Source organism: Scyliorhinus torazame, chromosome 25 (assembly GCF_047496885.1).
Source record: "Scyliorhinus torazame isolate Kashiwa2021f chromosome 25, sScyTor2.1, whole genome shotgun sequence".
Classification (NCBI taxonomy): domain Eukaryota; kingdom Metazoa; phylum Chordata; class Chondrichthyes; order Carcharhiniformes; family Scyliorhinidae; genus Scyliorhinus; species Scyliorhinus torazame.
In genome coordinates this window covers 12,148,662-12,164,997 of record NC_092731.1, presented here as the reverse complement: position 1 = coordinate 12,164,997, position 16,336 = coordinate 12,148,662, and the positions used below count along the sequence as shown (strand labels likewise).

Below are 16,336 nucleotides of genomic sequence, written 5' to 3'. Positions count from 1 at the left end.
TGACATCGAAACAAACCTGTTGGACTTTAACCTGGTGTTATAAGACTTGCTGAGCTCATTTGATCATTGAAGTTAGCATTGCTCATGGCAGCACGGTGGCGCAGTGGGTTAGCACTGCTGCCTCACGGCGCCGAGGCCCCAGGTTCGATCCCGGCCCCGGGTCACTGTCCGTGTGGAGTTTGCACATTCTCCCCGGGTCTGCGTGGGTTTCGTCCCCACAACCCAAAGATGTGCAGGGTAGGTGGATTGAACACGCTAAATTGCCCCTTAATTGGAACCAATGAATTGGGTACTCTAAATTTATTTTTAAAAAAGGTATGAGCAATAAACGTTGGTCACAGCCCGCAATGCCCACATCCCATGAATGAATATTAAAACAAACTGGACAAACTGTTGCCAGTCAGCATTGTTGGACACTAATTGAGATCAATGGATTTAAGGATTCAGAAAATGCTTTTATAGAAATATTCTGATTATGCCAACTTTTAAAAAAATTTAGTGTACCCAGTTAATTTATTTCCAATTGAGGGGCAATTTTGTGTGGCCAATCCAGCTACCCTGCACATCTTTGGGTTGTGGGGGCGAATCCACGCAAACACGGGGAGAATGTGCAAATTCCACACGGACAATGACCCAGAGCCGGGATCGAATCCAGGACCTCAGCGCCGTGAGGCAGCAGTGCTAACTCACTGGCCCACGATGCTGCCATGAGCAAGGCTAACTTCAATGATCAAATGAGCTCAGCAGTACCAGGGGTTTCTGCAACACTGCACCAAATGTGGTTGTGAGATGGTGATGGTCATTTGTGCAGCATCTCCTTCTAAATCTTCAAAAAGGATTCTTCTAAAAATAGCCAGGGTAACTTTAAATTAATTTAGTGTACCCAATTCATTTTTGCCAATTAAGGGGCATTTTAGCATGGCCAATCCACCTACCCTGCACATCTCTTTGGGGTGTGGGGGGGTGAGACCCACGCAAACACGGGGAGAATGTGCAAACCCCACACGGACAGTGAGTGACCCAGAGCTGGGATCGGACCTGGGACCTCGGCGCCGTGAGGTCGCAGTGCTAACCCACTGCGCCACAGGGTAACTTTCATGACTTATGCATAACACAAATCATTGAAGTTCAAAGGAAGTCTTCTGCTCAAAATACTTTTGTAGGAAAACCCCCCCACAGATATGTATTGTATTCAGCCTGAAGTATTCGCTCTGCAAGGTCGGAAACTCATGGCCATTGAGGACTCTGCTGAAGTGGTGATTTGCCATTTAAATTAAGCTTGTGGTAAGACACAAGAGATGGACCAGGTTTATCTTCAAGCACTGTTTAAGGAGAATGTAATAGCTGAGTCTAGACCAGTGAAGCTCCAAGTTTGATCCCAGATCGAAGCTGCTGGCCAAACTCCGATGAGGCCTGACACATTTATAATAATAATAATCTTTATTGTCACAAGTAAGCTTACATTAACACTGCAATGAAGTCACTGTGAAAAGCCCCTAGTCGCCACATTCCGGCACCTGTTCGGGTACACGGAGGGAGAATTCAGAATGTCCAATTCACCTAACAGCACGTCTTTCAGGACTTGAGGGGGGGAACCGGAGCACCCGGAGGAAACCCACGCAGACACGGGGAGGACGTGCAGACTCCGCACAGACAGCGACCCAAGCCGGGAATCGAACCCGGTACCTGGCTTTGTGAAGCCACAGTGCTAATCTCAGTGCCGCCGTGCCGCCCATGACACCGAGGTGAGCTTTTGTAACATCTTGGCTTCCACTTTGCTTTGCCTCAGCTGCTTACCTCTAGACTGGACTATTCCAGAATCTGGCTGGATGGCCTCCCATATCCTCCAAGCTTCAACTGATCCAAACCTCTGCTGGCCATGGAGCAAGTTGCACCAAGTCCCGTTCATCCATCACCCGTGTTCACTGACCCACTTGGGCTCCCAATTAAGCTACACTTGGATTTTTAAATTCTCATCATTGCTTCCCTCCTCATTCCCGTCTTTGCAATTGTCCAGCCCCACAGCCCTCCACCTTATCTACATTCCTCACTTTGGGCTCTTGAGCATTCCCAATTTTAATCCCTCACCATTGGCGGCAATGCCTTCAGTTGCCTGGGCCCACGCTCTGGAATTTCTTCCCTAAACCTCTCTGCCTCTTTACACCTCCTGAAAACGGATCTCTTGGGTCATGAAGCTTTTGGTCATCCACCCAGACATCTCGTTACATGGTTTAGTGTCAGATTTTAGGGGCAGCCCGGTAGCACAAGTGGATAGCACTGTGGCTTCACAGCACCAGGGTCCCAGGTTCGATTCCCCGCTGGGCCACTGTCTGTGCGGAGTCTGCACGTTCTACCCGTGTCTGCGTGGGTTTCCTCCGGGGGCTCCGGTTTCCTCCCACAGTCCAAAGATGTGCAAATTAGGTGGATTGGTCATGATAAATTGTCCTTAGTGACCAAAAAGATTAGGAGGGGTCATTGGGTTACGGGGATAGGGTGGAAGTGAGGGCTTAAGTGGGTCGGTGCCGACTCAATGGGCCGAATGGCCTCCTTCTGCACTGTATGGTCTATAAACTTTCTATTGTTTTCTAACGTTCCTGTGAAGCACCTTGGGACGTTTTATCATATTAAAAGGCGCGATATAAATACAAGTTGCCGCTGTTTTACTTACCTTCAACCTTTGAACAATTTCCTTAATGTCATCCACATTCTCCTCTAACATTCTTATAAATATGTAGTCCCCTCTCCCATGGAAAATTTTGATTGTGGACGAATCAGGAGTCCAGCCTATTACATCCCCACTGAAGCAGTTGAACACCACCTCCTTGGTGCCTTGCTCAATAACAACAACAAACTCATTGGAGATGCCGAGAATGCCCTCCACCTCGACTCCCTGGCTGTAATCCTGCGCGTAAACCCGCCACGTGACGGCTCCGGCGCTGCTCAGCTCGGCCCCCGCCCGGGGCTTGGTTTTCTCTTTCTTTTTGGCGGTCAGTAATATGAGGTTAAACTTTCCCGTCGATTCCACGGGGGTGCTGGTGACGCTATTTTCCGCCAGGTCCTTCAAGTATTCCTGCCGCGTCCTAGTGGCCATGGCGTGAAACTTTTCCGACTTGTGCGCTGCGTTCTCGCCGTTGATGACCTTGGCCAGCAGAAAGTCTCGGAAAACGTCAGACTTGCTGAAAGTGAAGCCGTCTGGTATGGGCGGCCCGAAGAGTGGGACGTCCTTCGACCTGGTCACTGCCACACTGTTGGAATAAAGCAAACCAAATTTTAGAACAATAAATATTGCTCCTTTATTTTAATTCCTCCACAGAGGCCGACTCCTGGGTGGGGCATGGTTCCCTCGTCCTCTAATCCCTCACTCGAATGTCCTTTCTATCCACATCTCATGCACGAGTCTAGGCTTTCAATGCTATCAGGGCCTTCTGACTATTGTGGGGGGGGGTCACCATCATTTTTGAACCTCATTCGGCCCAGTCTTGCCTGCTGCCTACAGCCCCTACATTTACAAGCAATGGAGCAATGAGATACCGAACAGCTGTTACCACGCCCCAGCGTGAACAGGCCCCAAGACCAATTTTGTTTTTTAATTTTAGGAGAAAATTTAGCGTGGCCAATCCACTTAACCTGCACATCTTTGGGTTGTGGGGGCGAGACCCACGCAAACACGGGGAGAATGTGCAAACTCCACACGGGCAGTGGCCCAGGGCCGGGATTCGAACCTGGGCCCTCAGCGCCATAGGCAGCAGTGTTAACCACTGCACCACCATGCTCCTCCCCGAGACCTATTTTAACACCCGAACCTTGGCTTCAGCTGATGTCAGCGGAGACAGCGCAGAATAAGAAAGGGAGCTGCTTTTCTGTATTTTCAACAAAAAAAAAAGTTATTCCTTTCTTAAAAGTTACAAAGCCAATGTAGTGGACATGGCACATCCTCAATCCAGCTCCTTGTTTGCTCAAAATACAAATTCATGGCCCCACTAGAGAGACATACAAGGTCGAAGCTGACAAGCCCCACCTGATCCTGGGCTGGACCTTAGCCAAAATGTGGAGATGCCGGCGTTGGACTGGGGTGAGCACAGTAAGAAGTCTTACAACACCCGAGGAAGGAGCAGTGCTCCGAAAGCTAGTGTTTGAAACAAACCTGTTGGACTTTAACCTGGTTTGTAACACTTTTTACTGTCCTTAGCCAAAAGGCAGAGAAGTGATTTTTTTTTGCATATCGGAATCATTTTCTTGCATTACAACAATGGTCAGATGCTGCAAAAGTACTTCACTGGCTGAAAACACGTCACTTGCCGAGATTGCAAAATGTACTGTATAAATTCCTGTCTGTCTTTTTTCTTTAAGCTCGGAGCCACACTTCAAGAAAGTTGCAAGGGCCTTAGAAAGGGTCCAGAGGATGTCATTAGGGATGAAGGGCTTCAGCTAGAAGCAGAGTTGGTAAAGTTAGGACTGCTCTGCCTGTAACGGAGGTGACTTAATACAGGTGACTTAGAAGGTGACTTAATACAGGTTCTGAAGCTGATGAAAGTAGTGAAAAGGAATTCCCTCTGGCAATGCGCACACACAGTCTCCCAGTTAGATTGTCTTTCAGTCTAGGCATCCCGTTACTCCCAGTCTGTAGGATCTCGAGACTTCTATGCAGACTCAGAACCAGCAGGTGGAAACATTTGACGGGCCAGAGCGCAACACACAACCTCTCCTCTCAGTGTCCGAACACCCCACCTGGCAGGACTCAATCACCGTCTGTTGCCTGGTAGAATACAGTCCTTGGCCAATCCTTTGGCCACCAACCAGCCAATCAAATAGAATCCCTCCAATCTCTGGGGCGCCATAAAGTACGAATTCTTCTGCTCGAAATCTAAATCTTCATTGCAGCGTACTATTTTGCAATTGAGTTCCCCACTTCCCCTGCTCGACTTAAAGGTATACGGTCCATGAAAGATCTAGATCCATGGCTCAAAGATGAGAACGACAAAATAAATATGAAATAAGGGAATCAACAGTGTGAAAGTGGGTGCTGTATTTCCTACACGTTTGGCTCCATCAGAGGTTGCGAAAGGCACCAAGCAAAGGCAAGTCTTTCTTTCCACCTTGTATCAGCACTCACCTGTAACACACATTTTCGGTGCATGGATTGTGGACTCGGACAATAACAAACACATGCTGGAAATGAGAGCGTACACTCTTTGGTGTGAACGGCAGGGTCCCAGGTTCCTGAAAAATGATGGTGACGATGTCGTTGCCAATGTGCCGTTTCCTGAGGAGCTGTGAACACACAAACACACGTATATATCAACATACCAAAGCCCTGGTTACACACTGCTCATTTAGTACAGATTTTCTGCACAACTCATCATTTGAACCCAGTGCCAGGATCGAACCAGCAAAATCAGAATGGGTACGGCACCACGGTTTATAAAGTCTCAAGTATTTACAGCTTAGCTCAATCCAGTTTAGAAAAGCGCACAAACGCTTGTCATGTTGTAGCCACTTAATGAATCTCAATTCTTCTACGGTAATAGAAATATTTCCTCACCAATTTTCACCCCTCCTGCCTGGAAGGCATTGAGTCATTTTGTTGTCACCCATCACACCTTATTCAAGTGATCATTTTTCATTTGAGCATCTTGACTAGCCACCCGACTGTGCAGCAAAGCCCGGCATCATCCTCAGCCAATCACAGGCCTAGCCCAATACTTCGCCTCCATCCAGGAGCAGATGTCAACTATTCTCAATTGACGCCCTGGCTTTGACTACCTAAATGAGCCAAGGCCTTCCTGATCTTTGAACTCGCTCACTAAACTCAGCAATCAGGGAAGCATCTATTCGATCGTGATGCATGCACTGCAGGGTACATATAGCAATACACAGGGCCCTGTTCTTTTCAGACGAAAAGAGCAAATACATATATTGCACCTCTTTTAGTTTGTGGTGATATGGCCCCTTTGATGGACATCCTTTGCAGGCCACCTGGCTGTAGGAGCCGTTGAAACGCCAGCATGGAACCCAGGGCTGGAGGGTGGCAGCTGGAGCTGGGGCGTTGTGCAGAGTAGACGTATATAGTTGTGCTGTTAAAACCCTTAGTGCACATCGTCACTCTTTTTTCCTAGGGTCCCTTTCCCCCTTGCCCGGCCCTAGGAAAGCCCAGAGATCCCCTTTTAGCACACACACCCCGCATATCCACCTACACCCCAAAGAGCCCTCATTTTGAGTGAAAGTCCCATCACTTCCCTTGTCCAAATATATACAACATTGGCTCCTTTAGCCCCTACACCCACACGCAGTGAAAGAAAAAAGAAGAAAATACAGTCAGGAGGTTACATCGGCACATGGCCATTCCCCAATTTGTCAGTTCTGCCACAGTCCTTCTGCCTTTGCAAACTCCTCCGCTGCTTCCGCCGTTCCAAAATAAAAGTTCCTGAGCTTATAAGTCACCCTCAGCTTCGCTGGATATACAATGCCGCACCGCACCTTGCTAATGTACAGTGCCCTCTTCACCCGGTTGAAGGCAGCCCGCCTCCTTGCCAGCTCCACCGTAAAGTCCTGGTATACACGTATGCCAGCTCCAGCCCACTGCACCACCCGCTTCTGCTTGGCCCAGCTCAGGACCTTCTCCTTCACCCTGTACCTGCGGAAGCAGAGTCAATACCCTTGGCGGCTCACTCGCCTTTGGTACAGGCCTCCACGACCGACGAGCCCGATCCAGTTCATATTGGGAGGGATCCTCCCCCTCCCCCAATAGTTTTGCCAGCATCGTGGCAAAATACTCAGCCTCGGTCCTTCAACTCCTTCAGGCAGCCCCACAATCCTCAAATTCTGTCGCCTGGATCTGTTTTCCAGGTCTTCCATTTTTCCTCGCAGATCCTTGTTAATGTCCATCACCTTCCGCATCTCCTTCCCCATCAGGGAAGTTGATCACCGTGCTGCAATAACGTCTCCACCACTTCCTTCAGCGCCTCCCCTTGCTCTCGCACCTCCGCCACTGCGCTCGCCACCGCCGTCATCACCGGGGAAATCGCCTCCTCCACCAGCGCACTCAAAACCTCCCTCATCTCCTTCCTCATTGTCTCCATGTATTTTGTAAACTGCCTTTCGAATTCCGCAGCCATCACCGTAGTTATTTCTTCAGCCGTAAGCAATGCGGCCTCCCCTGGTGCTCCAGCCTCCATTTTCTTCACTGGCCCCGCGGTGACCTTTCCACTCCCCGACGGACTTTCAGCTGCTTTTTTCACGGCCGTTTTTTTGCTGGTCTTCGACATTCCCCTCCTCTGTGCTGTCTACCGACTTTTACTGCCTTCGCTGGCCCTAGGACCGGGCGTTAACCCCCGACAATGCCGTTCCCGAACGGGAGCCCTCCAACGCACGGCTGCCTCCCGCCCGCCGTCACCGGAAGTCCGCACATAGTCACTCTTGATCAATTCATTACTTGCCACATAAAGTCACCTCGGGTTATTACACAGCTAAGCAAAACGTTTCAGCTCAACAAAATAAGTGATAGCCATTCACTGGCTCATTCCTCAGAGCAATGCCGTGATCAGTCAGGGTCAAGTTGCTGGTTTGAACTTCGAACAGTGCTAGCAGTTAACTGTCAGTCACCATCAACTGGTGCATTCTCCGTGGCAACACCTCGATCAAGAGCCCACTTGCCAACCAATCAGTATTCTCTTCTCTTACAGTATGTGTTAATTTACCTTACAAAGTATACTTGCAATAGTCCTGATGAGTGCAAAATGAAAAGCTTCAACAAAGAATTTTTTTTTCCAGCAAAGCGCTGAATTTTGAAAGATTTTAGGTATCACTTCGCAGCAGCCAAATCAATCAGTGCCCACACTCTCTGGCCCACACTCTCTGGTACAAACTATCACCTCCTGACTATCTTGAATCTAAAGCCAGCATTGGTATTATGGTTGGTTGGAAGCCAGGTAGCTTCTTTGTTTCAGATCATGAGCCAGATCTTTATTTTTGTGCGCTCATTAGAAAAAAAACTGAAATTGCAGCAGAATCGATCATCACAGTGCGCTGGTACTGAAGTAGTAGAACCACAATGAATTTTGCAGAGTTAAACAAGACCTCGATTAATTCAGATCACAAATTGAACAAAGCAGAGAATGGCGCCCAAAAATAATGTAACGGTTAAGTTTTAACCACAGCCATATAATCTCACTGTACTTCATAATAATAATAATCTTTATTGTCACAACATCGCAACGAAGTTACTGTGAAAAGCCCCTCATCACCACATTCCAGCGCTTGTTCGGTTACACGGAGGGAGAATTCAGAATGTCCAATTCACCCAACAAGCACGTCTTTCGGGACTTGTGGGAGGAAACCGGAGCAAACGCGCGCAGACACGGGGAGAACGTGCAGTCTCCGCACAGACAGTGACCCAAGCCGGGAATCGAACCTGGGACCCTGGCGCTGTGAAGCAACAGTGCTAACCGTGCCGCCTTTTTAGTGCACATAGCGGTGAGAGAGGAGAGGTGGAGGGATTTGGAATACTCTTCTTTGGTAACGATATCAGGCAGTTTTAAATCTGAGAAAGGTACATTTAAAAATGGGAGATGTGGGGCATTGTACCCATTTATCCCAGCATTAATCAGCACCTTCTAGAGGTGAAGGAAGCAAATTAGAGATAGAGGAAGAAAAGTTAACAAATTAACCCCAATATATTCCAAACTTAAGAATCCTTAACCGAATAGAGACAGGAGAACTATCATTCCAGTTGTCTGGTCACATTCAAATCGGATGAAAAGGCAACATTTGAACACATTTTCACCCAATGAGTTACCAGAAAGACGAGTATTTAATACACTGCCGCGGTCAGCTAATGGTATAGTTTAGAAATCCCTGCGGACATTACTCACCTGCTGCCTGTTATTGGGGGTGTATGGAAGCATGGTAGACACGTGAAACATGATCTCATAGTCCTGGTAAGTGGTGTACAAAGAGTGCGTACCAGTCGAGTCAGCTGTGATTGGAAAATGTTGCAACGTCACATCTCACATGCGGTCAGCAGCAAACGACTACATCGCCAGAACTAAAAGCAAGCAACTATGGAAATATATACACCTCTTTTCGGATGGAACCTTTCATCAGAACTCTGGCAGATGAGAGTTCCTTTATACCAAGCCCCATCAGTTCCTGCAATTGGGGGTCGGTTTAGCTCACTTGGCTGGACGGCTGGTTCGTGGTGCAGAGCACAGCCAGCAGAGTGGGTTCAATCTCCGTACCGGCCGAGGTTATTCATGAAGGCCCAGTCTTAATTCACCACCAGTCAGCTCTCTCCCCCTCAAAAGGGGAAAGCAGCCTATGGTCATCTGGGAGCCTGGAAACTTTATCGTACCTGTTCCTGCAATGTTTTTTCCTCGTTTGGTCAAGATAATATTTTCTCCCTTTCCCAGGAAACACCTATTCACACCATAATAAAACCCATTAAATTATATACGTCAAGAACAATCACACGAGTCTTATCCTCCACTTCCTTCACAGTTGTGTTCAGTATTATAAAAGATTAATTCCAATTCTGCCCAAGGGTTTATAGTCCTCAATCGCTTGGTATTCTTTAGGTTTATTTCAGTTTCTATCGTTTGCAATACTTTTTTCTTTCTACAAGGTTCTGAACAAACACTGATCGAGTGTTTGTACCAATGAAAAGCAAAGTGCTTACTTTTTGTGTCCAGTTGAGCTGCATATTTTGTAAAGCCCTTAAGAAGCACCTTTTCCCCGAGCTGCTCCAGGAACTCCTCAAACGCTGGGCCTGCTTCTTCATTGTTGTACATCTCTTCCTCAGTGCCCTGGCCAGCCGTACAGTACAGGATACCAACTTTATGTTTCTTGCTGAGCTGCAAAGACACCAAAGCACTGCAATCAGCATAGGGCGAAATACAACTTCAGATTTGTAATGACAGGGGCAGCACGGCGGCACAGTGGTTAGCACTGCTGCCTCACGGCCCTGAGGACCCGGGTCACTGCCCGTGTGGAGTTTGCACATTCTCCGTGTCTACGTGGGTCTCACTCCCGCAATCCAGGTTAGGTGGGTTAGCCATGCTAAATTGCCCCTTAATTGGGGAAAAAAGTAATTGGGTACTCTAAATTTATTTTTAAAAATACAATGCTGTTTGTGTATCCCCCCCCCCCCCCCCCGCCCCCCTCCAATCCCATAAAAGATCCTTTGCTCTACACAATCGCCACATACCATATTTAATTGAGGGCATGAGTGTGCAACGTATTTCCAGGCTTGACCATAGGCCTGCAGCAGGTAGGAATTTCTCCCCTTGGAAAGATGCTGCGAGTATAAGGAGCCGGGCAGAAGAGGCACAAGCTGACCACAGAGGAAAATGGTGACATCACGTCCGCCACTGTGGCAATCAGTGCCTAGGCATCAGGCGCCAACGCCAAAAACAACCCATCAGCAAAAAGTGCACATCGGAAACTATCCATCGACAAAGGATTTAATATGCTTCATGTCCATTATCTTGTGCAAGGGAAGGATGCTGCCAAGCTGAACAGAAATTAAACTGGCATCCCAATGCTGTGCCACTCTATCCTGCTGTTCTGATAACAGAAGTCAGGAAGTTCCTGACAAACCATTCACTTACAGCGCGTGGACGAGACATTAGCTTGATTTCAAACTTAGCAATTTGCTTTGTAGACGCAATGAACTCCTTGATAAGTTGCACATTGCCTGATGGATGTTTTGGTGACTGGCTACAAAGTACCGGTTGGAGACGTCCATTCTGTAGAATGACAGGACGACAATGGTACAAGTTCCTGTGATCTACACAAAGATATCAATGCCTCAAAAGATTTCAACTCACCCCTTGTTCATCCAGTTTTAGCAGCTGTTCCGTCACTTTAACAGTGCTGAACGCCAGCCGCAGGCACTGTATGTTCAGTTCTGGTATTACGGATTCCAGGACCTCTTTCAGCAGGAGCCCTCGCACTGTGCCGTGTTTCGATGTTGATGGAACCGCATCCTCCAGGATTGCTCCTCTCAGTGTAATGAGCTGCAAGATGCAATTTTCACATTTTCATTTGTTTCAGCCAAGGTCAATCACTTATGAGGAGGTGTGACTGAGTGCCTCTAACTATTGAACCTAAACTCTCCTGTACAGGCCAACAGCTACTTGTTTAAATAGTGATTTTAACAGAGCAACATCCAAATGCGCATTTGCAATATGTTTACAGCAATCTTCCTAGAACAAGACATTAATGCATGTTGAGGACACTTTACTGATGGGACACATTTCAAAATATCACTTCTGCACCACTCTTGAATCTACCCACTCTCTATAGCTCCAACAAGTCAAAGATCAGCATGGTCCAGGACAATGTAGGGTGGCACGGTAGCACAATGGATGGCACTGTTGCTTCACAGTGCCAGGGACCCGGGTTCGATTCCCGGCTTGGGTCACTGCCCGTGTGGATTTTGCACATTCTCCCCGTGTCTGCGTGGGTTTCGCCCCCACAATCCAAAGATGTGCCGAGTAGGTGGCTTGGCCAAGTTAAATTGCCCCTTAATTGGAAAAAAGAATTGGGTACTCTAAATTTATTTTGAAAAAGGAGTTAATGAAATACTGCATTTCTTCACCATCACAACTCACCTGGCAAAACAAAATCCTCGGTCTTCGAACCTGCAATCTTGAGGTCTGTGACTTAGCAGATATTTGGGAATGACTTTATCCATTTCACCATTGAAAGAATCTCAAGTTAAGTTCTAATTTAAATGGGGCAGCACGGTGACGCAGTGGTTAGCACTGCTGCCTACGGCGTAGAGGACCCGGGTTCAAATCTCGGCCTTGGGTCACTGTCCGTGTGGAGTTTGCACATTCTCCTAGTGTCTGCGTGGGTTTCACCCCATAGATGTGCAATTTAGGTGGATTGGCCAGGCTAAATTGCCCCTTAATTGGAAAAAAAATTAATTGGGTACCCTAAATTTTAAAAAGGAAAAAAAAATTCTAACTTAAAGAATTGAACACATTTAAAAAAAAAAAAGAAACATTAAATTGCGATTATAAAAAATGCTCAACTGTGAAGAAATCAGCAGTAATATCGGCCAACTTGGGTCATGCTGTGTAATTAGACACCAGTTCCCACCTCACTGGTCCTGAAGATTATTCGGTAGGCATACTGAGGTCCGTGTTCTTTGCTCTCCTCCAGTTTCTCCCTCTTGATGCTCACTGCCACTGGGCCCAGCTTTTCATCTACTCCAAAATAGTTCCAGTGCTCTACGGGTAAAGAATAAAATAAAACATAAGAAATAAAATTAAAAGTTTCAGAGCTGTGAGCTATATGACTGGGTACGGCCACTTTAAGATTGACCCTTTGGACAAGGTGAATTGACAGAAAGATCTTCAATTTAATAAGACAGGGGGGGGGGGGGGGGGTTGGTTGCTGAGCCAGCCAGAGGGAGGGGTCAGGAGTGTCAGAAAAGTGGAAATAAAAGACACATGGATCGGCAATGGTAACCCTGGGGTTTATAAATATGTAGATGACGGAAAGATGGAAGGAGTAGAACGAGTCTTCGATGCTGCTTCTATTTAAGCTTCGACTCAGCTTGAAATAGCTGTAAAATATGACCAAACTGATTCTGTTGGCCAGGCCTCAATTAGCAGCGAGGTGATTCAAATACTAGATGGATTTAAAATTGTAACATTGGATGGATTATCTGCAGTTGAGAAGGCACCAGGACTGGATGAAATGCACCCAAGGATATGGAGGGGAGTGAGTGGACATTGCACAGGCTCTGGCCATCATTTTTCAGTCTTCCTTAGACTCCCAGAAGTGTGGGGAATTGCAAGTGTTATACTCTTGTTCGGAAAAGAGTGTAAAGATAAGCCCAGCAACAAACGACAAGTCAGTTTAACTTCGGTGGTGGGGAAACGTCTAGAACATTCATACAGGACAAAATTAACAGCCCCATGGACATATCCGGGCTAATTGAGGAAAGGCAGAATGGATTTCTTCAGAGAAAATCATGTTTGACCAACTTGGGAGGTTTTTTTGAAGAAATAGTAGGAGGATTGATGAGGGAAATGCTGTTGATGTCGTGCACATCGACTCCCAAAAGGCATTTGATACAGTGCCACACACAGACTTGAGCAAAGTTTATAGCTCATGGAATAAAATTGAGTTTAAGAGCCGCGGGGTTATGCTGCAACTATACATGACGCTGGTGAGACCACATTTGGAGTACTGTGTGCAGTTCTGGTCACCTCATTATAGGAAGGATGTGGAAGCATTGGAAAGGGTGCAAAGGAGATTTACTAGGATGCTGCCTGGTTTGCAGGATAGGTCTTATGAGGAAAGGTTGAGGGAGCTAGGGCTTTTCTCTTTGGAGCGGAGGAGGTTGAGGTGTGACTTAGAGGTTTATAAGATGAGGGGGTAGATAGAGGGGACGTTCAGAGACTATTTCCTCGGGTGGATGTCGCTGTTACAAGGGGCCATAACTATAAGATTCAGGGTGGGAGATATAGGAGGGATGTCCGAGGTAGGTTCTTTACTCAGAGAGTGGTTAGGGTGTGGAATGGACTGCCTGCTGTGATCGTGGAGTCGGACACTTCAGGAACTTTCAAGCGGTTATTGGATAGGCACATGGAGCACACCAGAATGACAGGGAGTGGGATAGCTTGACCTTGGTTTTGGACAATGCTCGGTACAACATTGAGGGCCGAAGGACCTGTTCTGTTCTATGTTCTATGACACTAGCAACATGGACACAGAATTGGCAGAGTGAGATGAAACAAAGTAGTGGCTAATAGATAGTTTTTGGGATGGAGAGGGGCTTCTGGTGGAGGTCACCAGTGGTCAGTACTGGCATCCTCGAGTATTGTGTGCAGTCTCCTAGTTTGAGGAAGGACAGTCTTGCTACGGAGGTTCACCAGCGAAGGTTCACCAGACTAATTCCAGGGATGGCAGCACGGTAGCACAGTGGTTAGCATTGCTGCTTCACAGCTCCATGGGACCGAGGTTCGATTCCCGGCTTGGGTCACTGTCTGGGCGGAGTCTGCACGTTCTCCCCGTGTCTGCGTGGGTTTCCTCCGGGTGCTCCGGTTTCCTCCCACAGTCCAAAGACGTGCCGGTTAGGTGGATTGGCCGTGCTAAACTGCCCTTGGTGTCCAAAAGGGTTAGGTGGGGTTATGGGGATAGGGTGGAGGTTTTGGCTTAAGTAGGGTGCTCTTTCCAAGGGTAGGTGCAGACTCGATGGGCCGAATGGCCTCCTTCTACACTGTAAATTCTATGATCTATGGCAGGACTGACATATCAAGAAGATGGACTGGGCTTGTACTAACTGGAGTTTAGAAGAATGAGAGGGGGTTTCATAGAAACATATAAAATCCGATGGGACTGGACAGGCTAGATGGGGGACGAATGTTCCCTATGTTGGGGACATACAGAACTAGGAGTTACAGCCCAAGAATGAATGGTAAGCCATTCAGGACGGAGATTCTTTTTTTTTTTTTTAAATATAAATTTTAGAGTGCCCAATTTATTTTTTTCCAATTAAGGGGCAACCTGCACATCTTTGGGTTGTGGGGGTGAGACCCACGCAGACACGGGGAGAAGGCTCAAACTCCACACAGACAGCGACCCAGGGCTGGGATCGAACCTGGGTCCTCAGCGCCGTAGGCAGCAGTGCTAACCACTGCACCACCGTGCTGTATTTCCAGGACTCAGATGAGGAAGAACTTCTTCCCTCAGAGTTGTGAGCTTGTGGAATTCTCTGCCACAGAAAGTTGCTGGGGCCGGGTCGCTGGATCTATTCAAGAGGCAGCCGGACGTGGCCCTTGCGGCTAAAGGGATCAGGGGGCAGGGAGAGAAAGCGGGAGTGGGATACTGAATTTGCACGATCAGTCATGGTCACATTGAATGGTGGCGCAGACTCGAAGGGCCGAACGGCCTACTCCTGCACCTATTATCTACGTTTCGATGTTTCCCCCGATGTGTATTAATGACCTGTACCTTGGGTTACTGGGGAAAATTTCAAAACTGGAAAGCATTGTGCCTGTGGAGGATAGTGTAGAGTTTCAAAGGGACACAGGCAAGTTGGTCTAATGTGTGGGCAGGTGAAGTTTATGCAGAGAAATGTGAAGAAGTGATTGACTGGAGATACAATATAAAGGGCTGGAGAAGCAGCTGGACCTGGGTGTATATGAACACAGGTCATGGAAGGTGGCAGGACAGGTTGAGAGGTGGTTAATAAGAACAAACAAAGAACAAAGAAATGTACAGCACAGGAACAGGCCCTTCGGCCCTCCAAGCCCGTGCCGACCATACTGCCCGACTAAACTACAATCTTCTACACTTCCTGGGTCCGTATCCTTCTATTCCCATCCTATTCATATATTTGTCAAGATGCCCCTTAAATGTCCCTATCGTCCCTGCTTCCACTACCTCCTCCGGTAGTGAGTTCCAGGCACCCACTACCCTCTGCGTAAAAAACTTGCCTCGTACATCTACTCTAAACTTTGCCCCTCTCACCTTAAACCTATGCCCCCTAGTAATTGACCCCTCTACCCTGGGGAAAAGCCTCTGACTATCCACTCTGTCTATGCCCCTCATAATTTTGTATACCTCTATCAGGTCGCCCCTCAACCTCCTTCGTTCCAGTGAGAACAAACCGAGTTTATTCAATCGCTCCTCATAGCTTATGCCCTCCATACCAGGCAACATTCTGGTAAATCTCTTCTGCACCCTCTCTAAAGCCTCCACATCCTTCTGGTAGTGTGGCGACCAGAATTGAACACTATACTCCAAGTGTGGCCTAACTAAGGTTCTATACAGCTGCAACATGACTTGCCAATTCTTATACTCAAATATATATTAATTTGGCCACAGAGGACTAGAGCAAGCAGGTTGGGTTGAATCTTTACAAGTCACTAGTCGAGGGTATTGCACGTAGTTCCGGGTGTCACACTTCAGGAAGAATGTGAAGGCATTAGGGAGGGTGCAGAAAAGATTCATGAGCTTGGTTCTATGGATGAGGAACTTCAGCTATGAAGGTAGTTGGGCAGCACGGTGGCGCAGTGGTTAGCACTGCTGCCTCACGGCGCCGAGGTCCCAGGTTCGATCCCGGCTCTGGGTCACTGTCCGTGTGGAGTTTGCACATTCTCCCCGTGTCTGCGTGGGTCTCGCCCCCACAACCCAAAGATGTGCAGGGTAGGTGGATTGAACACGCTAAATTGCCCCTTAATTGGAAAAAATGAATTGGGTACTCTAAATGTATTTTTAAAAAGCTGTGAACATAGTTTAGCAAAGTTAGGACTGCTTTCCTTCGAGAAAATGTTGCAAAGAGATTTGACAAAAGGTGTCCAAAATTCTGAAGGGGCTG

General features: G+C 47.5%; 1 protein-coding gene across 9 annotated transcripts in view; it reads right to left on the bottom strand.

The window, feature by feature from the left end:
* sipa1l3 (signal-induced proliferation-associated 1 like 3) overlaps positions 1-16,336 on the bottom strand; it is a 278,960-nt gene that overhangs the window by 95,124 nt on the left and 167,500 nt on the right. For all 9 annotated transcript variants that reach the window (XM_072490005.1, XM_072490004.1, XM_072490012.1 and 6 more), the window contains 6 exons: positions 12,103-12,233; positions 10,824-11,012; positions 9,674-9,848; positions 8,871-8,974; positions 5,114-5,271; positions 2,669-3,245 (listed from right to left, as the gene is read on the bottom strand). In XM_072490005.1, the coding sequence (XP_072346106.1) occupies positions 2,669-3,245; positions 5,114-5,271; positions 8,871-8,974; positions 9,674-9,848; positions 10,824-11,012; positions 12,103-12,233 (1,334 nt within the window). The remainder of the gene's footprint in view (positions 1-2,668; positions 3,246-5,113; positions 5,272-8,870; positions 8,975-9,673; positions 9,849-10,823; positions 11,013-12,102; positions 12,234-16,336) is intronic.